General features: G+C 45.1%; 5 protein-coding genes across 12 annotated transcripts; 1 reads left to right on the top strand and 4 right to left on the bottom strand.

Annotated features, from left to right (window-relative positions):
• Positions 1-3,065: 3,065 nt before the first annotated feature.
• On the bottom strand, positions 3,066-3,551 carry LOC125714812 (histone H2A-like). Its single transcript, XM_048985804.1, has one exon. The coding sequence runs from the start codon at positions 3,514-3,516 to the stop codon at positions 3,130-3,132; it is 387 nt and encodes a 128-aa protein (XP_048841761.1). The 5' UTR covers positions 3,517-3,551; the 3' UTR covers positions 3,066-3,129.
• Positions 3,552-3,895: 344 nt separating this feature from the next.
• LOC125714807 (histone H1-like) lies at positions 3,896-5,274 on the bottom strand. The gene has a single exon (XM_048985798.1). It carries the CDS (start codon positions 5,163-5,165, stop codon positions 4,524-4,526), a length of 642 nt encoding a protein of 213 aa, XP_048841755.1. The 5' UTR covers positions 5,166-5,274; the 3' UTR covers positions 3,896-4,523.
• A 625-nt stretch (positions 5,275-5,899) lies between these two features.
• LOC125714813 (histone H2B) lies at positions 5,900-6,432 on the bottom strand. The gene has a single exon (XM_048985805.1). The coding sequence runs from the start codon at positions 6,391-6,393 to the stop codon at positions 6,019-6,021; it is 375 nt and encodes a 124-aa protein (XP_048841762.1). The 5' UTR covers positions 6,394-6,432; the 3' UTR covers positions 5,900-6,018.
• A 2,624-nt stretch (positions 6,433-9,056) lies between these two features.
• LOC125714805 (peptidase M20 domain-containing protein 2-like) lies at positions 9,057-24,678 on the bottom strand. 8 transcript variants are annotated; one of them, XR_007383849.1, is made up of 13 exons: positions 23,982-24,677; positions 22,553-22,701; positions 22,166-22,308; positions 21,846-22,000; positions 21,555-21,690; positions 21,007-21,114; positions 20,367-20,645; positions 17,744-17,973; positions 17,527-17,578; positions 17,138-17,251; positions 15,937-17,029; positions 14,202-15,782; positions 9,057-13,417 (listed from the first exon to the last, which is right to left on the bottom strand). XR_007383849.1 is itself a non-coding variant. In XM_048985796.1 (8 exons), exons 2-8 carry the CDS (start codon positions 24,405-24,407, stop codon positions 20,428-20,430), a joined length of 1,335 nt encoding a protein of 444 aa, XP_048841753.1. In that variant the 5' UTR covers positions 24,408-24,415; positions 24,541-24,672; the 3' UTR covers positions 19,117-20,427. The 8 variants fall into 8 exon arrangements, 1 of the variants encoding a protein (XP_048841753.1); XR_007383851.1 differs by having other exon boundaries at positions 16,498-17,029; positions 17,138-17,272; positions 17,527-17,973; XR_007383850.1 differs by lacking the exon at positions 17,527-17,578 and having other exon boundaries at positions 17,138-17,272; positions 17,822-17,973.
• Positions 13,994-18,194, top strand: LOC125714818 (gamma-aminobutyric acid receptor subunit rho-1-like). The gene is made up of 9 exons (XM_048985810.1): positions 13,994-14,105; positions 14,236-14,342; positions 14,916-14,983; positions 15,379-15,602; positions 16,382-16,464; positions 16,540-16,680; positions 16,785-16,937; positions 17,046-17,221; positions 17,880-18,194. Exons 2-9 carry the CDS (start codon positions 14,261-14,263, stop codon positions 18,162-18,164), a joined length of 1,212 nt encoding a protein of 403 aa, XP_048841767.1. The 5' UTR covers positions 13,994-14,105; positions 14,236-14,260; the 3' UTR covers positions 18,165-18,194.
• Positions 24,679-26,381: the final 1,703 nt, after the last annotated feature.

Raw genomic sequence — 26,381 nt, 5'->3', positions numbered from 1 at the left:
TTCTCATAATTTGCAACAAATCTGCGGGACCTAGACGGTCGTCTGCTAGAATATATATCCACCAGGTTGGCTAACATTAATTGGGGAGGCCTCTGCGCCAGGGTAAAGGGAACAGTAGGCCTCAATCCGCCCTCCTTACCACACAGCCACCACACATCTGCCAAGGGGCACACTCTGGTCTTCTAGCACATCCAGTGGAACAAGTGATAGTTCTCCATTCTGTAATCGGGGACCTTTCACATCCCAAACAGTTCCACAGGTTCCCCAGAAGACGCCTACCTCCTCTGGCCCATCATTTGTAAAACACTCATAAAGAAGTCCCTTGAAAAAACTCGATTTGTTCACCATAATATCTTGCTGCCCCCCTTCCCAGGGATTAAACTGCCCACAATGCTTTTCCACCCTGTAAGCATATTTAGAATTTCCCTGATACATCAGACACTGATATGGGCAGTATGGTATGCGCTCTGACTGGTTAGATATGGGTCTGCAGTCTTTCTCAGGAGCCTGCCCCTCATGACACAGACTCTTCCAGATTCTCATAATCCTCTCCATTTCCCATTCTTCACACCGTTTATTAGTGTATGGGAACGGGACTACCGTCACTGAAGGGTCAGGACCTGCACACAACACACAACCCTCCTGCCCTAATGAAGCGGCGGTATACTTAGCCCATTTATACCACCAATTTCCAAGCGTACGTTTTGCTAACCCATTCAGGTCTACTTCATCCTGGGCATATTCTACAATTTGCTCACTCTCCTCACTCCCATATCTCCTCTCTATTCCTCTCCGCCTTCGCTCATTGTTATCTGAGAGGTTATTCAGCATCAAAGGACCTGGCTGAGTCAGTGAAGACAGTTGTCCTGAACTCACCTGACCTGATATATCTGATATATCATTCACATCAGTAATATCGCTGTCAGCACTTCCAGAGCCCACAGCTTCGTGTCCTGTCTGGAGTAGCTGACCTGCTTGCGATGCTCCCTCTTGACCCTCAGTCTGTTCTGAACCTGAAACCGGCTCCTCTCCAAGTTGTGGAGCTCCTCTGGGAGCTCCATCAGGGCCATCTGAGCCAAGGGCAGCTGCATCCTCTGTGTCGTTTTCAGCGACTGCCTTTCGTGTGGTACTCTAGTGCAGTAGTTCAAATGATACCACGTGTTACTCCCTTCTACCTGTACTGCTGTTGCTATGGCTCGTGTCACCTTGAAGGGTCCCTCTCGTCGGGGCTCGTGCCACTTTCGCCGGAACACTCGCAGGTAGACTTTATCTCCTGGAAAGATGACTGGCTCCTTCTGGTCTGTGTCTTCTTTCTGTGCTTTCTCCTTTTCCTGCTTGGAAATAGCTTTGTGTATTTTGGTTAACGTCCTCATGTACAACTTTAAATCATCCCCCAGCTGATCTAGGCTGGGTCCCTTATATGGCCCCCTCCAAGTCGATCCAGGCATTGGTCTCCCTGTCAGCATTTCATACGGAGACAAAATGCGTCACCCTGTGCGTTTCCATCCGATACACCATCAAGGCTAATGGCAGTGCATCCACCCAGTTCATTTTCGTGGTGGCGCAAATCTTCATAGATTCAGGACTAACATAAAGTAGCTAACGGAAACTCATACTACCAAAAGGTGCAAATACACACTCAATTGATTACATTGTTTACATCATCAGTATTTGGCACACTAAAATGTATTCTACGTTATATAATGCTAAATAATATTCCATAGTACCGAGTATGTCCTAATGAAACCGGCTATTACATACTATATCAGACAGTGATCCAGTACAAATACCTAGATAGCCTCCCATTTGAAATGCAGAAAAAGTTTGTAATACTAGACATCAGCATCTGGTAAAGTGAAATGGGCGCTCTTTCGGGAATTTTGAGGCGGCTCTTAAAAGAGCCTTTGTTTGAAGGTAGTTTCGAGCACAGAAATTTATGCACGTTCCCCACGGATACGGCGAGCCAGCTGAATATCTTTAGGCATGATGGTCACTCGCTTGGCATGAATGGCGCACAGGTTGGTGTCCTCAAACAGACCGACCAGATACGCCTCGCTTGCCTCCTGCAGCGCCATAACAGCCGAGCTCTGGAAGCGCAGGTCGGTCTTGAAATCCTGAGCGATTTCCCTCACCAGACGCTGGAAGGGCAGCTTGCGGATCAGCAGCTCGGTGGACTTCTGATAACGCCGGATCTCTCGCAGAGCCACGGTTCCGGGCCGGTATCTATGAGGCTTCTTGACGCCACCAGTAGCCGGAGCACTTTTACGTGCCGCTTTGGTAGCCAACTGCTTCCTGGGCGCTTTGCCGCCAGTAGATTTACGCGCAGTCTGCTTGGTTCTTGCCATGCTTTCAACTTCTCCACACTTGTTAAACAAAACAGTAATTTTCTTCGCAGTAACACAAGCTTATAAAGCAGTAGTAACCTGCTTTGATTGGTTGAGGTTCATTCCACGTCTCCATTGGTACAGTGACGTCTTCGTTCCTCTTCCTATTGGATGAGGAGCTTTGGCGCCCAAAGTCAAATACACCGCTCCCTTTAGCTATTTTAATCGTGTGATCTAATAAAATATTTACAAACAGTTGACGAAAACACATACATTCGGAGTTAAATTTTCTTAGCAATAGGCATGATGAAATTGGACTTGTAGAGTAGAATGATATTCAGTAAAAGGACTTCGCTGTACGATATGACTTATTCACACATGAAACAAAAGCACATTTTGTAACTTGGAGACTGATCATCTTCGTTATTGCAATATGTTTCACATGTATATTCATACATTTCACATGTATGAAGCCAACAAATAACCTATTGTGAGTATTATGGCCAGACCGTCATGCACAAGTGTCATGATTCAGTGTCATGTGCGATAATGATCTAATGTCTGACCCGTTATACGACGGCTTGAGTGTCACTCTCCTCCCCCCATTTTGTACATTACGTATGTAAATAGCAATTAAAGATCTAGACCATTTAAGCCTTCTAGACAGAAACCTCCGCCGATTAAGTTTTAATACATGTAAAAAACACCGCACTCTCGCAGTTTTGACATTTCGGCTCTTTTACGGAAAACATGGGTGGCTCTTAAAAGAGCCGTTTGTGGTTAACGCAAGACGAAGATGCCCAGTTTACTTGGTCTTCGCCGGCTTCTCAGTCTTCTTGGGCAGCAGCACAGCCTGAATGTTGGGCAGCACGCCGCCCTGAGCGATAGTCACACCGCCCAGCAGTTTGTTCAGCTCTTCGTCGTTACGAACGGCAAGCTGCAGGTGGCGAGGAATGATGCGCGTCTTCTTGTTGTCGCGGGCAGCGTTACCAGCCAACTCCAGGATTTCAGCAGTGAGATACTCGAGCACGGCAGCCAAATAGACTGGAGCTCCAGCACCAACTCGCTCGGCATAGTTACCTTTACGGAGCAGCCTGTGGACACGGCCAACAGGGAACTGCAAGCCAGCCCTAGAGGAACGGGTCTTGGCCTTCGCCCGGGCTTTACCACCGGTTTTACCTCTTCCGCTCATTATATTGCTGTACTTAGATATCACAAGAATGTCACTCCCCGTCTCATCTTCTTCACTTATACGACATACAGCAATTTCATTGGCTGCACCCGTGCTTGTGAAGTTATCCAATGAAATTGAAGGAGTGAACCTCCCAGTCGCTGAATGCTAGCGCCGAAAAGTTAAAACATAATTCAAAGTAATAATTCAATGTGCAGTTGAACTTTCTATAAGCAGTATTTCGCGTCCGATAATGAAAAACATTACGCACTCATAATTATTATTTTTCACTAAATATATTAAAGGTGTCGTTAGAAGAAAGACACAGACCTACAAATCAAGGCAGAAATCTTGGTGCAATCATACACTTGGCCTTTAATATCGACAGCTGCATGAGGTCAATTACAAAATCAGCGCACTACCACCTTACAAAGCAAGAATTAAAGGTTTTTTGCCTAAACAACACACATAATAGTTTTTAGAATAGCACTTATTCACGGCAAAAAATAATCAGACAGCCGCAGCTCCTCCGGAATGCCGCCAGATTCCTCACTAACAAGAAAGTGCAGTATATGATTGATTTTTTTGACCTGTTCGAACGGTTAGCTAATTAAATCAGGGCTAAAACATTGTTTGCTGTACATTTTCAATAAATAAAATCAGTCGTCCACTCTCCACGATGTAGCTATTCATTTCACTATTTGTCTGGCTTTCGGGTGTTTTTAAATGTAATTTAATCATAACTATTATGTACTCTACCGCCCTTGTATAGAACTTACCCTGTAGCAATTCTGCTATACAGAAACTTGCATTGAGTAACTTCGTAAACGCTTTAAGGTAATTCCTTAGCCGTTTCAATGTCATGTGGTACATCGCTTTATATTCGTCAGACTACACACGATGCAAATAAAAATCTCTTTTAGGTAAAATAGGATTAAGTCAAGATAAAGCTCTATTTCTGAGATCAGTGGGTGGCTCTTAAAAGAGCCTTTTCGTACTCCAAGATTTGGAAATCAGCAGCTGTCCCTTCACTTCTTCTTGGGAGCGGCTTTTTTGGCTCTGGTAGCCTTGGGTTTAGCGACTTTAGGCTTGGCTGCCTTTACTTTCTTCGGGCTCTTGGTGGCCTTCTTTGCTGCCGCCGGCTTTTTCGCCTTCTTGGGACTCTTGGTCGCTTTCTTGGCTACCGCCGGCTTCTTTGCCTTCTTGGGAGACTTTTTGGCGGCTGTCGGCTTCTTAGCTGCTGCCGGCTTCTTGGCTGCTGAGGACGCCGCCTTCTTAGGCTTCTTCGCCGCCGCGGGTTTCTTTGCTGCTGGCTTCTTGACTTTAGGAGCGGCTTTCTTCGCGGGCTTCTTGACGGTTTCGCTCTGCTTCTTGTTCAGCTTGAAGGAGCCAGCGGCGCCGGTTCCCTTGGTCTGAAGCAGAGTCCCTTTAGTCACCAGAGCCTTAATCGCTAGCTTTACGCGGGAGTTGTTCTTCTCCACGTCGTAGCCACCGGCTGCCAGAGACTTCTTCAGAGCGACAAGAGACAGGCCGTTCCTTTCTTTGGAGGCGGACACAGCCTTCACAATCAACTCCCCGACACTGGGGCCCGATTTCTTCGGCTTAGGTGCCGCTTTCTTCTTGGATGCTTTGGCCGGAGCGGCGGCGGGAGCTGGAGCGACTTCTGCCATCTTCCTATCGGATGTGTCACACAGTCAGCAAACACTGGTCTGTTCGTACTGGTGCGTCACGGCGGGTTCTTCTTAAACTCGCCATGAGAACCATGTAGACTCAACCTATGCTGTGCATAGCGCGCGGCGCCGCTTTCCCTAGTGTTTTCTCCTCGCGTAAAACCAAATAGTCCAAAAGCTGCATTAATGTTTAGTAATAAAAGCACACTAAAGACTATAATTATTCATGTTACCGATTGCAGAAATTAGGACTCCATTAACATAGCCTGGATACTGACATAAAACAAAAGTACATACAAAGCCCCACGAGGTATAAAACTGATTTCAACTACAATCCCACGCGTCTTTCAAGTTAATATGGTTAATATTATGCAAAATGTGGTTGAGTGAGAGGAAGAGCCAACTGTTGCTTTAGCGGTGGTTGTTTTGAGAAACTGCAGATAAAGCAAAATGATTCAAAGCGATGACAAAGATAGGGCTACTCAAATATCTACGACGAACCTCACATTTCAGGGCGACTCCGTGAAACCCGAAAGTACTGAGATGAATTTGCGTTGCAATTCTTCCGTGGTGATATTCAAGCTCTGCAATACTGACAGGCGACTGAATTTTTATTTATTCCTAACCAGTTTCCATATTGCCAAATCGTACATGGAAACTTATTCGATTCTTCTCAGCAAATTAATTGTGACAGATCAAATCGTAGCACGTGCTTTTCTGTCTATTCCACAACATACAGCCACAATATCAACCTGCTTAAACGCAGAAGCTACACAACGGCATTTGCTCCTTTTTTACGTTGTGGGTGGCTCTTAAAAGAGCCTTTGGTTTCTATTGCAAAGCGGCAGGGGCTTTACTTGGAGCTGGTGTACTTGGTGACAGCCTTGGTTCCCTCAGACACGGCATGCTTGGCCAACTCGCCAGGAAGCAGAAGGCGCACGGCTGTCTGGATCTCCCTGGAAGTGATGGTGGAGCGCTTGTTGTAGTGAGCCAAACGGGACGCCTCACCGGCAATGCGCTCGAAGATATCGTTGACGAAGGAATTCATGATACCCATGGCCTTGGAAGAAATACCCGTGTCCGGATGAACCTGCTTCAGGACCTTGTACACGTAAATGGCGTAGCTCTCCTTCCTGGACCTCTTGCGCTTCTTGCCCCCTTTTCCGGCAGTCTTCGTCACTGCCTTCTTCGAACCCTTCTTGGGCGCAGACTTCGCTGGCTCAGGCATGTTGTTACTATTGTCTAACACAAGTACAATGACTTACCGCTTACTCGCCCTCCTTATATTTAGGCTATATGCAAATTAGGCAGGGATGGTGAAGAACGCTACTGGGCGATGAAAGACCGCCCGATAACATTCAAACTCTATTGGCTCAGATCTGCTACTATCGCGAAACCTCTTTCATACGCATGAATTCAGATACAGATTCAGAATACTTTATTGATCCATGAGGAAATTATGTGGTTACAGTTGCTCCCGAATAATAAGAATATAATTAAGAAGTTAAATGCCAATATTACCATTCTATGTTATATACACACAATGTACAAACAATATCCTAAAATATTACAGAAAGTTAACTATACACGGGGTTGAATTGAGGTATGTATTTGTAGTGTAGTGTAATACTTGTGCTTATGTAGAGGAGAGATTTCCTGTGTCGTTTGTGCCGGTTGGGGGAAAAAAACAAGCATTTTACATTCACGGGAGCTGAAACGGTCGTTGACTGCTAAGACGATCCTACTCATACTTTTTAAAAGTACGCCAACTTGCCATAAAGTATCCCAGTAATTGGACTCGGGAAAGCACAGTCCAGATGAGAATTTCCACCTCTCAAACCGAGTACCTCATACCCCCCCCCCAAAAGTCAACTAGGATAGTTAAAACCATCTTCTCTCTGTACGAGATAATTTCTTAATCCTTCATCCAAGCCTTTGCTGCGCAGTCTGCAGCAGCTGTAATTTTTCCACTACATTGAAACTTGTGACAATCCTCTTCACTAGTACACCTTGGCGGACTCGAGAATGACGATAGAGGAGTTGCTAAACTACTTGTTAGAGCTATAGCGAGAAAGAACGATTTGTACTCGGATCACGAAACGCGCATTACATACACCAAATTACTAGTCTTCTCTCCTTTAGGAGGGATTGGGTGGCTCATCTACCTAGAATATGTATTATTACCAGTCTGATACATGCACAACGTATTTATACCACGCACATGATCGTTTGCCTCTTTAGAAGGAAGTGGGTGGCTCTGAAAAGAGCCTTTGGGTTTGTAGGTTCACTCGCTGTTGCTTTCACGCTTAGCCGCCGAAGCCGTACAGAGTGCGGCCCTGGCGCTTGAGAGCGTACACGACATCCATGGCGGTGACGGTCTTCCTCTTGGCGTGCTCGGTGTAGGTAACGGCATCGCGAATAACGTTCTCCAGAAACACCTTCAGCACACCACGGGTTTCTTCATAGATGAGTCCGGAGATGCGCTTGACACCACCTCGGCGGGCAAGACGACGAATGGCCGGCTTGGTAATACCCTGGATGTTGTCACGAAGAACTTTACGATGGCGCTTAGCACCACCCTTTCCGAGTCCTTTACCTCCCTTTCCTCGACCAGACATTGTTGTTTCTGCGTTCAAAATGAAAGTAGATGACTTGTTCTGCGCCCATGTTCTGTTATACACGTAAGCACTACCTGATTGAAACCATGGAGCGACTTCAGGCCGATTGGTTGCGACCGCTCGCTCGTTTTTCTGCAAAGGGTTCCGTATCTCTGTATGCTTGGTAGTTTTTGCCTTGTTTCATCTTCTTGTATGTGTTTGCTTTCAAAATTATTATTATTATTACTACACTTTTGGATATACAAGGGGTGTTTTGATATCTGTAAAGCATATATCTCTTTCACTGACGACTTTAAGACATATTTGTTCGAGTTACTGTAATACGGCATAATCAGGCGATAAACTGAAGAACATCCCAGGACGCTACACGATGTACGCCATAATAAAGAGGCAGTTCATCCACGTGAATCTGTGACATTCTTCCCTGCGGCTATTATTCCCAGTTATTAAATGAGTAATTATGTTTATTTAGCTCCTGGCAATATAATTTACGCATTATCTAGCTATCTAATGAGTTTCCTAAGATCTGAAATTGGAGTCATGTATGTAGGCTTATCTGTGAGTCTTATAATCATCTAAGGAGGCGATACATGGTGCTTTGAGAAAAGCTGTTTATTGGTTTCGACTGGATTTTTACACTACGGCATTCTAGACAACTAATTCAAGTGAAGTGAATTTATGTAGATTGATAACACTATTTAATTAAAAAAATCTAATTCAAAGCAAATAATCCCAACAGTGTATGAACTTATATAAAACAAGTCAATTTAACGATTCGTTTCACTTTAGAAACGTATATTTATGTATTGATTTTGTGTTGGAATTAGTTATTTCGTAATGAATATCTATAGCATTCACATTTTCTTCCAAGAATGTTATAAAATGTCAGTTTGTCTGTTCATAATTATATCTACCTAAGCTAATTAAAATGCTAATTATATTTACCTAAGCTAATTGAAAGGGACGATATCATTTATTCTCATAGCCGCATATGCTACACACCCCTTAACCTCAGCGTTGACGTTCCGCGCTGCAGTCCGGTTAGCGCCATTCTAAGTCAGTGCCGCTTTGTCCCTGGAGAATTAGGACAGGCTAACAAGATCTTGTCGGCTCACTATAAGACCAAAATGACTTCTTCGGGTACTTTTTCCCTTTCCTGTGGTGAGAAAGCCATTCATTCCCTAATTCCTTGCGATTCGAATCCTCTGTGATTTATTGTTTACACTATAAATCTGAATTTTAATTTATGATATTAAAGTAACGCAACACACTGAGCCAAACCAAATTAAATTTATTAGCCATAAGCCGAAAATCCGTTATCGGGTTGTTGTTCAATAAGATTAGTTTTGCAACTGAATTAGGACAGACTTCAATTACTCCACCTTTTTAACCATTCCGCGTGCGATCCAAGAACCAAAAATTAGGTCTCTTCATTAAAAAAGTTCTGAATCGTAGTTCAGCAACAACAGCAACCGTGTATTTAACCTGTAGATAAAGTGTTAACGTGTGTATGGACACCTCTAAAGAGTAAGACTGTTTTACTACACGTGAAACACATGTGCATGAATAACGTCGCACTGTAATAAAGGTAAAACCGCGCAAAAGAAAAGGATAAGACACAAATAGCTGCGTCTGTCATGACCCACAGCTCACCTATTAACCTGCGAGGACAAATCTTTGGAAGCGAAAATCCCTGCCATCTGACATGGAGGATTTGTGGATTTAGTGGAATTTTATTTCCAGGGTGAAGATTAAATATCGTTCCACGTTTCTGTACGCGACTTTGCCGGTCTCCATAGTGTCGTATCCTGCACGATCTAAGCTTCTGCACAGCTTTTTATCAGACTCCATCCGCGTGTGTCGGCAGGATGCAAAGGGAAACCTTGCTGCTGGTCTGCATGTGTGCGCTTGTCTCGGCGGGCAGATCCGACCGGCGTGAGGGCCGCCGGCTGGCAACCTATGGCCAGAGCAGGTGAGGAGAACGCCTTTCGCTCCATGAACGTCAGAAGTGTGTGGAGTTTGTCCCAAAGATCCATATTGATCCCTCTGTAGGAGCCAGATAACACTCCACGGATTTCTGACATGCTGTATTTGAAATATTATCGTAGTGGACAATATGTTCCGGTAAATGACAGATATTTCTGAAAAATAGATTAACCTGGGTTGGTGGTTATGTGCAGTGACTGTGTTGCGCATTGTTGCTATTCAAAATTATAAATAGCCAGAATATTTTATACTTACTGTCCAGTAAAATATCAGTTTTGTATAATAGGCTACGCCTGAATTGTAGTGTTTTATCACACGTATTTAACAATGTAAGAACGTCATCATACGGTTGTCTCACAATAAATGTTTCATTTAGACTCCACAATGTTTACTAATTATGCGTGAATTCACGAAGAGTGTTGCGCTCTTAAATTATTTTGTGGTTAATTCTATGGATACTTAAATAAATTTCCCCGGGATTAATTATCTAGAATTTCTACATTTAGAAAATATAATTGGGAGAGATTGCCTGCCCACTAACTGCACCACCAATGACCCCCTCTCCCCTCCCCCAGGAGATTGACAGACTGATGCTTTGTGATGTTCGGAGGCCAGTATAGCTTGGTTGTGACCAACTGAGACATTGTTCTGAGATCCACATACGTCCAGAGCTGAACTATGGAACATTATAGCAATTGTGATGGACTGGCATTTCACCCAGGGTGTACCCCAGCCCCGTGCCCTGCCATGGACTGGTATCCTGTCCAGGGTGCTGGGAATAATCTCCCCTCTGACCCCTCACTGTTACAGTAGGGTGAACACTTCTATCCTGCATCTTAATCTATAATAGAAAGACATGGTGTAGATGTTCATTTAAAATGCATCTGTTCCTGTCTTTCAATATATGTGCTTTCATTACAAAATGGAATACTACTATATGACCCTGTCCGAGAACTTTTCGAAAATCTTTTAATAGTGTCCTTGTCAGCTTTAATTTTTGCCTGGTAAATGTGACTCGGAGGATCTCAGCACATTAAACTTCTTATCTCTACAAGCAGACTGAGGACAGAATCTGAAAAGTGCGTCACAAGTTACAAGTCTGGCAGGTAAGTCAAACCAGAGCTGATGGAGCGTCTGAATGCAGAAGCGGCCTGCTCTCGAGCGTGTGAACACAGAGGAGGCCTGCTCTCAAGCGTGTGAACACAGAAGCGGCCTGCTCTCAAGCGTCTGAACACAGAAGCGGCCTGCTCTTAAGCGTCTGAACACAGAAGTTGCCTGCTCTCAAGCTTCTGAACACAGAGGCCTGCTCTCAAGAGTCTGAACACAGAAGCGGCCTGCTCTCAAGCTTCAGAACACAGAGGAGGCCTGCTTTCAAGCGTCTGAACACAGAAGCGGCCTGCTCTCAAGCGTGTGAACACAGAAGCGGCCTGCTCTCAAGCGTCTGAACACAGAAGCGGCCTGCTCTCAAGAGTGTGAACACAGAGGAGGCCTGCTTTCAAGAGACGCACACGCTGACCATCGCCAGCTGCTGGTTTATGGCAGAAGGACTCTCCACTGTAATAATATCATCGATTTAGCAGATCATGTAAATCTCCAGGGGTACATGCACTTACTGTGGTATTGGACATTTCCGAGTTAAAAATATTGAATGCATCCTGACAGATGGATAGAGTAATGGATAGAGTAATGCCAGGGAATGGTGTGCTCTAACCTGGGGGGTCGCCATGTTAATTTTTTGAGTTTAATGAGGAAGATGAAGTGGATTGTTATACAGTGGAGTTCCTATTGACATGGAGTGAGTGATTATTTATCAGGTTCATTGCATTTAAGCCATATAATCTGCAAGGGGGGCAAAGGCTTGGTGTGCGTCCTGTATGGGCCATCACACTGTGATCATACTCTGCATTTTGTGGTGTGGCATTTAAAATTACTGGAAAAAAACACATCGCTGAAGCTAATTCAGTGTCAAAACCTAACACAATATAACATTTACTGCCATTACAACAGGTATACTTGAAAAGCGGTCCGCAGAATTCCATGATATGATTCTACGTTATGTGCGAGTCAAAAGTATTAGAACGAGCGGTTTATAACCAACGTAACGCCTTCCTCTCTGAAAATGCACTTGGTGACCCTCATCAGTCTGGATTCAAAGCGGAACATTCCACTGAGACTGCACTTCTCGCCATCTCTGAAAAACGTCGTGGAGCCAAATCCTCCAGCCTGTGCTTGTTTCTGATTCTCTTGGACCTGTCTGCAGCCTTTCACATGGTCAGCCATCAGTTCCTCTTGGATACTCTCTCCAGCCGTGGGATCTCAGATACAGTCTGGCGATGGTTTGCATCTTACCTCGATAACTGGTCATTTCAGGTGGCATGGCAAGGCTCCCAGTCAGCCCCAGGAAGGGTGGCCTTCTCTTCTCCTTATACATGGGTTCTCTTGGGAAGGTCATGTCTGCACATGAGCTCTCCTACCACTGTTACGGAGACAACACTCAACTCTTTCGTTCCTTTCCACCCGATGACCATTAGGTCTCAACTCGACTCTCAGACTGTCTGACTGATATCTCCTCTTGGATGACATCCAACCACCTCAAGCTAAACCCCAGTAAGACTGAACTGCTGTACACCAAAGGCAATTCATCACCGGTTCTTGACCTTACAATTTCCTTCTAAAACTCTCTTATTGTCCCCCCAAAAGCAGTAAGAAATCTCTGTGTCATTCTGGATGACGAATTATCATTCTCGTCACACATTAACAGTCTGTCCAAGTCCTGCAGGTACCCGCTCTACAACATTAGAAGGATTTGTCCCTTTCTCATGAAAATTCCCCCGTCAATTTTAAATTCATCTTAGTTTCTCAACAGTCATACTCACCCCTACACTACATACAGTCACATACATCTCCACACGCATCCAACACTCTACCTCTCACACAGGTGTATGAGGGAGGAGAGTTTGTCTCTGTGTGTGGGTGTCTGTATGTTGTGGGGATGTGTGTATGGTCTATGTGCATGGCTGACCGGTGTGTTTGCGGGGTGTCTGTGTGGATGGTGGGGGCCTGGGTGCTGCTCCGTCCTGGATGTGGTTGGTCTCCTGGGCATGGTTGCTGGCCCCTTTCCTCAGGGTGGTGGCCTAGGGGGGCTTGGGCCTCTCTGGCATGGGTGGGGCTCTCTATCGGGCGCTGTTTGGCCCCCAGCCACCTGGGGTCCTAGGGGCCCTGGCCTTGGCTCGTACAGGAGCGGCCACGCCCTCACGGGGTCGGCTGCCTGTTGCCTCTGGTTCTCATGCACTTTTGGCTGCAGGGGCTGCATCTGGGACCTCCCTCCTCCCCCGGCTGGAGTGGGGGTACGGCTGTCATTAGGACGTGGGGCCCCGGCTCTTCCGTGCTCTTCGGGTTCAAATCCCCAACACTTGCCTTTAAAACCAAGAATGGAACAGCTCCTTACTTGGCAGCATTGATCAAGAATCGTGTCACTTCTCATCCTCTCAGAGCATCAAGCACTGCTCGCCTCGAACCGCCAACACTTAAGAGAGAACGACGTGCATCAAGACTTTTTGCAATGTTGGCGCCTCAGTGGTGGAACAAACTTCCTCTTCCCTTCCTGTCCTCAAGCGTCGTGTGAAGACACACCTCTTCTAGGAGGACCTAGGAGACAAATACCACCCTTACTGTCCACTCTCTCCATTTAAAAGAAATAAAACAAAAAAATCCACTAACACTCTTTTTCCTAACAACTTTTCTATACAACGTTCTTAGAGGTAATTTGATCTTGGCAGCTGTTGATTTTACGTCTAGCTTATAAACTTATAAACTAGCTTATAAACAGTCAAAGACTGCTAAGTACTGGTTGTGGGTCGTCTGGAAAAGAGCGTCTGCTAAATACTGTAAATGTTATCAAAGCTACACACTGAATATCTGACATAAGTTTGTTCTGAATGAAAAAACAATGTAACAGAGTCAGTTTGTTCAAAAGGACTAAACTCAGCCCAGTGCCTGCTGTCTGCTAATCATTTTCACACAACTTTGTTACCACACTTTCATTACCACTTACAGTACTAGAAAAACGCCTGGACACATCAGCTGAGACTCATTTGTTTTTCAATAAGTTAATGCCCCTATGCACACCTTGAGCTTATGAAGTATCTTTTGTTCAAAATGCAGTGACAGATGACCGGTCCCCCACAACCCAATGCTGCAATGCTGTCATTGAAGCCAAAGGGGGTTATTTTGAAGAATCTTTCATTTGAGAAAATTGAGATGTTGAGTCAATTCTCTTGGCTGTTGCAGTATTTGACACGTATGACATCATTGCCTCAAGGCCTTTTACTATAAGGTGAATTACAGCTTAAATTGAGAATTGCATTAAAAGCAGGTGTCCAGTCCTTTGACTGGTGCTGTGTTCTGAAACACAGCAGCGCCATCTCATCACCTGCATCCTGAACTCCGTCTCCCCTTCCCCGCAGTCCCATCCGGAGGAGAAGTCCGGACATGACCAAGTCCCGCACGACGAAGTCCGAGCAGACTTTAAGGATCAGAGAGCACGACTTCACCATGAGGCCTGGCTTCGGGGGTGAGTGCCTCTCGTTTTCAGACTGACATCTCCCTGCATCCCACCTAGAGGAAATGTTGATGATCTCTGCCTTACTGCTGAATTTGCAGCACGTGCAGTCCAGCATAGAGGGAGGCTGGGGATTGGCTGTTTGATTGGTCCAGTCTGATATCCATCCATCCATCCATGCATGCATCCAATCTCTGTAACCACTTGTCCTATTCAGGGTGTAGCGGATGTCAAACGGTTGTGAAGGAATCACGGCCACATCAGCTTCATCTTGGCAACTGTGGTTTACTGTAACATACAGCGCGGTGACCGAACTCCAACACAACGTTTGCTCTCCCCCTCAGCGCAATTCCCAAGCAGCTTTTGACAGACATTTTTTTAAAAACGCAAAAAAATATATAAATAGTAAATACTCCCCAGACTTGAAACTCCTTTTCACAGCCAGAAGGTAATTCTGTATTTGTTTTTGTGATTGTTTCATTATCGGTTCTGATCCAGCACTCTTCTTCGTATTTCTCTCATGCATTAAGAAAACACCGTTCTCTTCTACCGTTATCGTGTTGAAACATTTCGTGATTTTTAAAGGGCCCCCAATTCCAGTTGGCGTTGATGTACAAGTTGAAAGTCTCGACACGATTTCTGAAGTTGATATGGTAAGTCCAGGCATTACCAAAATTACTGGACCGTCTTTTAAAGCCTGTTAACAACACATTATTAATGAGCTACATCAACAACACATATTGTTAAGGTTGTGTCCCTTACGGAACATTAACTTACCGCAAGTCTCAGTGCTTATGGCTGAGAACAGATAATTCTGTTAAGCCATTAAATTGGTAAGTTATGCAACGTTAAATTAATATATTAGAAACCATTAAACACATTGAGATAGATGTATATTGTAGGTTGTCATTGGTGGGATTAGGGCTATGCCTATGGACATGAATGGAGAGTCATCACAAACATATAAATACAAAGGTGTGCGTGTGTGTGTGTGTGTGTGTGTGTGTGTGTGTGTGTGTGTGTGTGTGTGTGTGTGTGCGTGTTTCAGGACTTCACCATGACCCTGTACCTGCGGCACTATTGGAAAGACGAGCGGCTGACCTTTCCCAGCACCAACAATCAGAGTTTAACATTCGACAGCCGGCTGCTGAAGAAGATCTGGGTCCCCGACATCTTCTTCGTCCACTCAAAGAGGTCCTTCATCCATGCCACCACCACAGATAACGTCATGCTGCGAGTGTGTCCCGACGGCAGCGTCCTCTACAGCCTGAGGTACTCGGCAGGCCGATCCATTATTAACGACACCGAGGCGACTCTTCCTGCTGCGTTATGTTCAGGTGTCAGCAGGACCTGACCTCACCGGTCTCCTGCAGCCTCCGAGTTGTGTAACTGCAGTGTAGTTTATGTCACGGATTGGCCTTTGTCTCTGGCCAGCGGATTGGGCAGATAAGCCTGAAACAAATGGAAATGCACATGATTAGGAATTCAGTGCCAATCAGGACAAGCATGTCAGCAATTGCTAGAGTGGTGGATTTGGATAATCTTAATGCTGTTACTCCAGGCAAAGGGACAGCAAAGGGACTTATAGATGTATCTGTCAAATTACCATCCCTTTCCAGAGGAAGGTGAAACACAGCTGGCATATTTCCTGGGCTTCGTTCAGCACAGATCACAGTCAGTCTAGAGTTTGCAAGGGCAGGGGTGCCCAGCGCCTAGGAGGAGTGACACTCTTATTTCCCAGTATCTGTACCTTCATTGGTCTATTCCCCAGGTGTAACTGCAGATTTGGCCTGTTGTCACGTCTTTACCTCTGGATCACAACAACTCCAATGCCTTCTGCTAACGCGTCATGTTCTGTTATCATTACTGCTTTCATCTACTTAAGGCTAGTGAATAGTAGGGGGGGTCCCCTATATGATGTCTGTTTTCCAACAGTTTTGGTCAAGCAATAAAGTACAATATTTTAAATAGTGATGGAATGTTGGAAAAAAAAAACACTGATCATAGCATTTACTCAAATGGTTGAATGACACTGATTTTTGGTTGCCAAGGGTTACAGTCACCGCCATGTGCAACATGGACCTCAGCCACTTCCCCCTAGACACACAGACGTGCTCCCTGGAGATCGAAAGCTGTAAGTCCGTGGTCCATCTGCGTTGCCCCCCACCTTTGCCCTCCCCAGCGCTGAGAGCCCATGACTCCATTCCAGATGCCTACACCGATGAAGACCTGATGCTCTACTGGAAGAAGGGCAATGATTCCCTCAGGATAGACGATAAGATCTCACTCTCCCAGTTTCTCATCCAGAAGTTCCACACCAGCACCAAGCTGGCGTTTTACAGCAGCACAGGTACAGCATGGTGAATACGCCCCCATCCACAACAACGCTCTGATGACCATGGCCACCAAGCATGGCTGCTGATGATTCTTTGGTTCCCCTGCTGCTCCTTGCAGGCTGGTACAATCGGCTGTACATCAGCTTCACCCTGCGTCGCCACATCTTCTTCTTCCTGCTGCAGACCTACTTTCCAGCCACGCTGATGGTCATGCTCTCCTGGGTGTCCTTCTGGATTGACCGCCGGGCCGTCCCTGCCAGAGTCCCGCTGGGTAAGGTACCTCAGGAGTGACTGTTATCCACATAACTTGTAAGAGCTGCTCACGAAGCCTGCAGTGTCCTGCTGCTCCAGAACTGCCCTTTCCTGTGAATGATCCCAGGCATCACCACGGTGCTCACCATGTCCACCATCATCACCGGAGTCAACGCCTCCATGCCGAAGGTCTCCTACATCAAAGCCGTCGATATTTACCTGTGGGTCAGCTTCGTCTTCGTCTTCCTGTCCGTGATAGAATACGCTGCTGTCAACTACCTGACCACCGTGCGGGAACGCAGGGTGAGGACGCTTCGAGATAGAGTAAGGCAGCTGAGAAACGGCGTGCAAAGTCTGTAGGCAAACAGAGACTCCTGGTGTCATATGTGCTTTGAACACATTCGTGACCAACATTAGCAAAATTACAGCTTATCTACTGTGGCCTCATTTTACACTTTAGCAGCAACTCAAAGAGGTATTTACACATCCTTAATTCCACGACACTGTGAAACTTTCTTTTGTTTAATTGCAACAAATATACAAAATGTTTTCCACTGCACGTAAATAACTTTTTAAGTAGTGAGTGTAAACAGGCTTTAAATCACTACCTCCTCCAATTGCACCTCCTCCTGCTGTATCTCCCACTGTACCTCCTGGTACCTCCTCCTGCTATTTCTCTCATTGTACCTCCCATTGCACCTCCTGCAACCTCCTCCTGCTGCTGTATCTCCCATTGTACCTCCTCCTGCTGTTTTCCTCATTGTACCTCCCATTGCACCTCCTGCAACCTCCTCCTGCTGTATCTCCCACTGCACCTCCTGGTACCTCCTCCTGTTGTACCTCCCATTGCCTCCTCCCACCACACCTCTCGCTGCCTCCTTCTGCTACCTCCTTGCACTGCACCTGCCACTACGCCTCCCGATGGCTTCTCGCACTGCACCTCCCTCTGCTTCTTCTCCAGTTGCCCTGCACTTGCGGTCTGGCCCACCCTGATCAGGTGATGCCGTGCAGCAGATATGGTAGCATGGACATCAGCACGGCGAGGAGCTACGGCACTGTGGAGGAGGACAGGGACACGCGTCAGAGAATCTTAGTGCGGCTGGCCCTAGGGGGCGACGGCAGGACCATGTGCCTGGCAAAATCGGCGCTTTGGATCGACACACATTCCATAGACAAGTACTCTCGCATCGTCTTCCCTGGGGCCTACGCCCTTTTCAACATGATCTATTGGTCTGTCTATAGCTAACAGCTACCCGATGGACAGAAAGTACCTTTTACGCAGATTCAGAGAAACAACTTCCATACGCTGCTCAGTTGTAATTACTGTTTACGTCTGTGTGAACAAATGCCATACAGAAATACACGTAGCTGGACATATACAGGTCTCCTGTCTGCAGAATTATCAAGGAGTGTATTTTTGTGTACCAATCTGTGGCAGGAGAGAAGTGTTTGTCTCCAATTCTGCTGCAGCTACCATGCAGGCCTGCCAGCAGAATACAATCAAAATGGCTTTACCTGTTAGCCTGTCGAAGCATATCTATTTTTATAAGGTCGATTTCATCAAAATGATTGATTTTGTTTATGGAGATGACAAACATGCATTTCATAAGAGGATTTAGAGACCACAGCTCAGAATAAGTACAGTTTAATTTCTGAATGTATACATTTACTTCTGGTTGGATAAATCCACTTAACCCAGAAGCATTTCTCTTACCTTTTTCATTCATTCATTGAATATATATTTTCCTGTAATTGATCATGAATGATAAACATTAAATTCCTCCAATAGAAAAATATGTGGATTTTTTATAGATGTTAGATAGGCTGTATTCATCGGTGATTCTCCTATTAGTTAGCGTTACTTATTTTTGAAAGCAAACTGTGTTTGTCATAATTCTTTGATGTCAGATGGTTTCTCACTTAGGATTTTCATGCTTCAGAAACACCCTGTAGTATGAAATTCATATGTGGCAAAATACAAGGTGAAACTGTCCTTTGAAATAAGCACTAGTTCATCAAAAACCACAGCTGTCACTGGTTTCTCCACTGCTCTTTAACGGAATGTTTGTCCGCTGATTGATATTTTTTGGATTTGCCTAGCAATAAAAATACAAACCTTCCACCAACACATTCTTGTTTTGCGAATCATTTGCTATACAGAACACATTTTAACCTCAGCAGTATTAACAGTCAAAATAGTCAACAAAACATTAATTTTTAAATACATAAGGTAAAATTACCATGAAGGTAAATACTAAAGACCTCAGCTGTTACAGCAAAGTAATACCTGTGCTGTTTCTCTCCCTTGCTCACATCGCCCGCCTCAGCACTCCTGTGGGAGTTCATCAGTCAGAAGCCTTTACAGGTGTCATGAGTCCGTGTCATTTAAAAGTTAAAAGATCAAAGCGATAAATGGGCATTGTTAAGAAAAAATGGATTGATAAGCCCAGCTGACAAATGATCCTTTCCAGTGTGTCTGTACGTAAAAAGACACCATCGATGGGTTAAATTACTGCAGGATTAAATTTACACCATGTGCAAGCTGAAAATGAGGTAAGACACTCAGGGAATCTACAATAGTGGGTAAGGACTATCAAAAATGAAAACACTTTAAAAAAAATTTAAAAAAAAACAAAAAACAGAAATGTGTTTATTCATAAAAAGTGATACGATCGTCCAAAAACATGAATTCAGACTCATCCTTCATCAGTCGGATCCCTATGCATAAAAATGACACAGACGTACGCCGTAAGTATGCAGATGCTGGAACATTAATGTGAGCGCAAGAAGGTCACCGGTTCAAACCCAGCCTCAGCACGTCTGCTAAGAGCAAGGCCCTTAACCCCCAGCTCCCCGGGCGCCTCTAGGGGTGGCTGCCCTTCACAGGCAACTTACTCTACAAAAAGATAATTTCCCCACAGGGATTAATAAAGCATCAATCATATTATTATTATTACTATTATTTTTGTTGTTACATTATATTATTATTGCAGAAGATTTGCTAGATAAAGTGCCATCGTTATTGTTGAGATCATCGGTGTAAATTATGGTAACCAAGACCAGCCAATACAACCCCCTGGAACCCCTAAATGGGTGGGAACACCCCCCCGCAACGCTCAGCCTGAAGTTATGCTCATGGTGGTTGAGGTCATTAAAAGTTGTTATATTCATATAACTAAGGATGTCTTGTAATTATTAGTTAATATTTTCCTTGTCTAATACTATGAGAATAGATCAGTGTCCCTCCATTATAGATCACAATCACAAAGGCTTCTCAATGCCATAACTAAATGTAAAAATTTTAAACAAACGTTTGTTTTTCATTGAAGTGTGAGACTGGCAGCTCTCATTATAATATCCTCACAGTACAAACGGAAATAATCAATATCCTTGCAGACAGAGCGGCTTTCGAATTTCAGCCCGCTAGATTGTTTAAAGGTACAGGCACCTCTTATACTGACGGGAAAGGCACAGGGCGTGACTGCAGGCAGCTTGTTCTGGGGTAACCATCAGGCCGAGGAGGCCCCGGCTGGCTGCTGGGGGCGCTGTTGAGGCTCGGGGCCGGCTCCTCCTGCCTGCTGTTGCTGCCCCCGCTGCTCACTCAGCTTGGCCTCCGCAAACTCCTCCCTGACGCGCTGCAGCAGTTCTGGGCAGAGGAGCACGTCCAGTGCGGTCATCGCCAAGGCCTTCGCAGTGCGCAGTGTGTAAAACTGGGCCTCTTCAGCTCCTGCAGGGGGTTTAAGTCGCCTCTCAAACATGCTGCACTGAATCTCTCCTCACTGCCCATTAAATGACATACTCTCTGTAAAGCTTAGAAAAAAACCTATTACACTGTGGATGGGATACCAGTCTATCTGCACCTCCACAAAACTGTAAGGTTTTGCTTTTTTTAAATTGAGTATTAAAACTAGGTTTTGCCATCCATCCATCCATCCGTCCGTCCATCTATCCATCCTCCAGCCACTTACCCAGTACAGGATCATCTGTTAACTATGATAAAATGTGTTTCAAATTTCTAAGGTGAGAGGCAGGAACAGGATGCCACAGAGCAGTAGCGGCTGGCGCCCCCTGCTGTATCGTAGATGTACCTGCAGCTATGGTGTACTCCTCCGTGTGATTCAGCACTGCCGTACCGATATAGAAATACGGGTGGATTCCTGGTGCCACGAACGACACGTTTCCGAAGTCGGTGGAGCCTGTGAAGCAGTCAGGTATTTAATTATGGTCAGTATGCTCTGTCGCAAGAGGTGGAGCCATTACTAACAAATCGTCTCCTCCCTGATCAATATCCATCCACACCTTTTCATTAACTTTTAATTTAACAGACCAGCGGCACGTCCCCATTGACACTCATAATGCTGCGCACACCCTGCGAGGTTACAGGCTGCTCATTAGCAGGTACTATTAATGATTATATAGAACCACCGATATACTGGAACCGCATATCCGCATGCCTTTGGTGTATGGGAGGGACCCGAATATCTCGATGTGTCATTTCTGCCCTTTCACTGCAGCAGTAACTCAGCCCTGAAAGGCCCATGCCATGGTGGACTAGCCAGTCATAAGATCTCACAGTTTCCTCAGCTTATCGTTCTGTGCAGACGTCCTGTGCTGCAGCCCGTGGATTCGCTCTCACCGGAAGAGCTGCTCAGAACCTCTTGGTCGGTGGTGAACTGGACCCCCAGGGCTTTGCCGTTCTCTTCGTACAAGCGGTCCAGGGTGGTGTTACGGAGGATGCTGTGGTACTCGTGCTTTGAATACTCCAGCTCGAGCTGGAAGACGTGGTATGGCGTTATGACAAATCTCAAAACGTTTAAATACGAAGCAGATGTGCGCTTCTGATCGCTTGCAGAGTTTGTCATGCATGTCAAAAAAAGCAGCACTTAGGAGCGGAGAAAACTGTGATTAGCGCTAGCTGGGAACTTACACGGCAGCCCGTTGCCATGGCTGCGGACTGGAAGCACATCTCAGCCTTGGCCTTGATGGTGGACAGATCCTGCCGCTTTGGGGTGCGCAGGTAGAACACAAGCTCGGTGTAATCTGGGATGATGTTGGGCTTTACGCCGCCATGCTTGATGATGCCTAGTGCAGAGGAGAGGAGGAAGCTAAACACACCATCACCGTGTACTGAGCTTAATGCAAGAAATGTCGAAGGTCATGATGACAATGCCAGGTGATCAGAGGGAACGGCACCATGGCATTGCATCATAGCAAAAGCTAGTGGAAGGAGACCCCGTCCATCCTCACCATGGACCCTCCAATCGGGCTTCAGCTGCTGCCGCAGTGCAGACAGGTTGTTATAGGCCAAGACGGCAGCATCCAACGCATTAATCCCTTCCCAAGGGTAGGCAGAAGCGTGCGCTGCTTTGCCGTAGTATTTCGCAGTCACGCTGAAAATGACATCGGAAGAGGGACCCTTTCACTGTTACAGTATGGGTGCCTGTTTATCCTGGTAAAGCAACTGAACATGAGTCTTAAGGGCGGAAGGCTTCATACTGAAAGGTCAGTGTAGCATGCAGGTAATAGCATTAACGTAGACCTTGTGGATTACAAAATCCATTAATTGTCCAAGCTTGATGCGCTTATGTTCTGATTTCCAATTGTGAAGCATGTAGGGGTGCTAAATATCCTTACTCTGCCACTGCTACAGCTGGGAGATAGGGGGCGTCTTCCTGGGAGGGATGGGCCATGAAAACTACATCAATCCCCTCAAAGGCTCCGGCCAGGATCATGTCAACCTTTCCCCCACCTTCCTCCTCTGCCGGAGTCCCCAGCACCGTCACCTGTGGACAGGCGAAAGGTCACGCAGAGATTATACTGCTTCATATTTGATTTATGGCAAACTCGGAGACGGTCGCACATCCTGAGTTCAACGTGTCAACAAGGGAGGGGCTTGCCAATTTTTAGCCAATCACAGTCTTCACTGTATGACATCACCACATTAATTTAGACCAACATTTTCTGTTAAGTGGCAAGGTGCACACATTTATGAAGTATCTGCTTTATTGCGCATGCCTCTTATTAAGGGACACGTCATAGATACAAAACATAAGAACGATGGAACTCGGCAAAATCAGGATGTCCGAGCCGATCAAAGTTCACAGCGCAAGCGGGGACCGACTCAGATGGGATGCCAGGTGATCGCAAGGTCATTAAGGGGCTGATTTGGTCCCTACCAATGCTGAACCAAACCTACACCATGTAAAGAGACCAAACAAGCTTTTAAATGACTTTAATGGAGATTGAGCAAAAAACGTATTACATAGTAAGTATTAAATGCTCTATGACAGCAATGATGCACTGTTGGCATTTAGTGACATTAATTGGTGAACTAGGAGGGAAGTCTAAGAGGTATTAAGGGCCAGGCTCTGTTACTCTCCTGATGTAGCCCACAGCTCTATCATAACAACGAGGTACAAAGTGCGTGTTTTACAGCTGACCGCAAGTGTTACCATACTTTCACCCTAGCTGCCTTTTAAGTCATTACTGTAGTGTACATACGCTGTAGTTAAGCAGGTTAAATGCACAATTATTCTGTTCATAGCTGTAAAGTAATAAAGGGACTTTATGAGTAGCCCCTAGTCATAACTGATAAGCATTTCCAGAACATGGTCACTAACATACTCTGAGATTCATGGTTAAACACTGTTCATGTTGAGGCTGTGTTTTTACTTTTGTGAAAAAACTTTTAATGGATGTGCAATCTGTAACAGAAAAAATGTCTAGTGTATTATATCCATACATAAACCTTCTGTTGTGGGGGTCTGGAAGCCATGGGAGTGAGGCAGGGAAGAAACCAGGGTGGGGCGTCAACCCATGGCAGGGCGCACTTACACCTATGGCTAATTTGGCAACTACTCAGCACATTATTGGACGGGGAAGGAACCAGAGTACCCAGAGGACACCCCACGACGACACGGAAAGAACATGCAAACTCCACACACATAGAACCCTAGCGCAGACTCGATCCCAGGGACCAGAGGCGACAGTGCGAACCACTGCACGACCATGTATTATATGAAATTGTTTATTTTCCCATGTGGCTCGTGTCGACGTACCGTACCTTAGCGCGCACGGGACAGTCAGGCATGCTCTCCAGAACGCCCTTCAATCCCAGCGCTGCGGCAGCTCCCACCTCTGCGATCAGGTTGTGTCCACAAGCATGTCCGATTCCGGGCAAAGCATCGTATTCACACAGAAATGCGATATTGAGCACGTCGCCGCCTTCCTTTCCGCCGGCTGGCCCCCAGGAAGCCCGGAATGCCGTTTCCTGCGTGTAGTGACGCTCTACGTGCCATCCCTTCTCCTCCGAAAAGAAGCGAACCAGTCGGTCATGGGACTTCTTCTCTTCATAAGCTAGCTCGGGGCAGCTCCATATATCTTTGCTTAGGAGAAAGAGGCTATTCTGCGCTTCGTCGATGCACCTGCCGGCTTTCTGTTTGCACTGCTCCAGCTGCTCCCGGGGCACGGTGCAATTCTGCGCATCCATAATCGGCACTAAACGAGCGAATCGGCGAAGGATTTAAAGTATTATGTAGTTAACGGGGGAAATAATCAATGAATAGAAGCAGACGCTTCACTTTTTAATCAATTAATATAGCGACGAATTCTGCTGCACTTACCACAGTACAGTATTTTTAATCAGAGGATAGGCTACTAAAGTCATAAAGAACATTCTTAATAAATAAATATCGCGGATTTCTTACTCAACAAAACAACATGTCCTTTGGTGGCTCGCTATGCTCTGTACCGCTTAGTTTACGGTCTTTTATAGCGAAGCTGTTCTGCGCAATGCATTATAGTAAATGTAGTCAAACCACGAGTGCTTGGCGTATATTATGGTTGAAGACTTCTATTCTTAAAACTACAAGTTCATAGATACTCTAAAATATTTGTCCAAGTTCGCATGAGAAGGTCTACGTGTAGCATTACATAGCTAGTTGTGTGTGGGGTGCATATATCAAGTTTATAAATATACTATTGCGCCATAATAACAGCAGAAAACATGGATCAAAATGCCACGAGTGTTTAGTGTTACTTTTATGTCAGAATGTGAGTGTTTATTAATTCAATGAGGAATTTAACAAATAATCATTTGAATAGCCAGAATAGAAATGGATAACAAACGACAACTGGACTTTTAAGTCAGAAAGACCAAACATATGCGCAATGAAAATTTACGATAACGGAAAACACAATAATCATAAAACGCATGTATAACTAGCCTATTTGACAAATGTCGCTGGAAAAAACGATAACCTATGTTTATATGGCTTTTTTGGGATTCACGTTTTTAGTACAATTCTGATACTTTTAAAATAAATGACAGTTATATCGTTTTCTGTCATGCAGTTTTACTTTGTGAATTTAATCAATAAGTAGGCTATTTTAGGCAATATTTATTGCTACTGTATGATGCGACCAGTTTGGCATTACCAGCATAAACCCAACACCGTAATAGTATCGTAGTAAATGTTGCATTTTATTAGTGACCTGCTCGATTCGGCTTTGTAGGTACAGTGGACCCTCGAGTTACGACCCGGCCTGACATAAGAACAACTTGGGTTACGACCAAAATTTTACTTTTGAATTACGAGTCTTGTGTTACAACCCGAAGGCCGGTCGAGACCAAAACGTGGATCCGCTTGTACGGCTGTAAACAAAGAGCCGAGCTGCCTGAGGGGCGACTGTAAGTATCAGTCTGAGCCCAGATACGCCTGTTTGTGGACGTCATTTCGGTCAGTGCACTGCTACATATAATTAATTTCGCTAATTGGTATCAAAATGCCCCCCAAAAAAGCTAAAAAAATAAGCTAAGGAAGGAAGGGAGGGTAAAGAAGCAATCACGATCGAAAAGAAGGAAATTGTGCAGAAATGAGTGGCGTTCGTGTGACTGTTCTCACTAATATGTAGGCCTACAGCATGTTGAAATCTACCATCTTGACAATCTTACAAAGAAAAAAAATTGTATAAGGAAGCTAGTGTTACTAAAGGTGTTCCTCAAATTAGTAAATTAGTAAGTCGGAGTTAGACGAGGACAGGTGCATTTTATAACTTTTTGGTCAGTACACTAAGAAAATTACTGATGTTTCTGGCAAATCAGACACATTATACCTCCATTTTTTATTATGAAAAGGTTAGGTAAGGGGTGCTTTGGGAGGTTCAGATCGCATTATGGGTCTTATTCCATTATTTCTTATGGAAAAAAACAGTCTTGACTTACGACAAACTAGTTATATGGCAGTTCACTATATCTGTTTTAATTCATCGGCATAAACACATCAAATGTGGGACGCGATTGTATAATGCAGCAACGGACAGAATTCTGAGCACTACGCAACTGCAGCGCTGAAAAATTACTTTGTAATCAAACTTAAATAGTGTTGAAATAACGGGGAAACGGAGCTTGATAAGTAACGCAAATGCATCCAATTACCGGAGGATGATTATAGTGCGAAGTACC

This window comes from Brienomyrus brachyistius, chromosome 19, assembly GCF_023856365.1.
Source record: "Brienomyrus brachyistius isolate T26 chromosome 19, BBRACH_0.4, whole genome shotgun sequence".
Classification (NCBI taxonomy): Eukaryota; Metazoa; Chordata; class Actinopteri; order Osteoglossiformes; family Mormyridae; genus Brienomyrus; species Brienomyrus brachyistius.
This window is presented reverse-complemented; position numbering and strand designations above follow the sequence as displayed.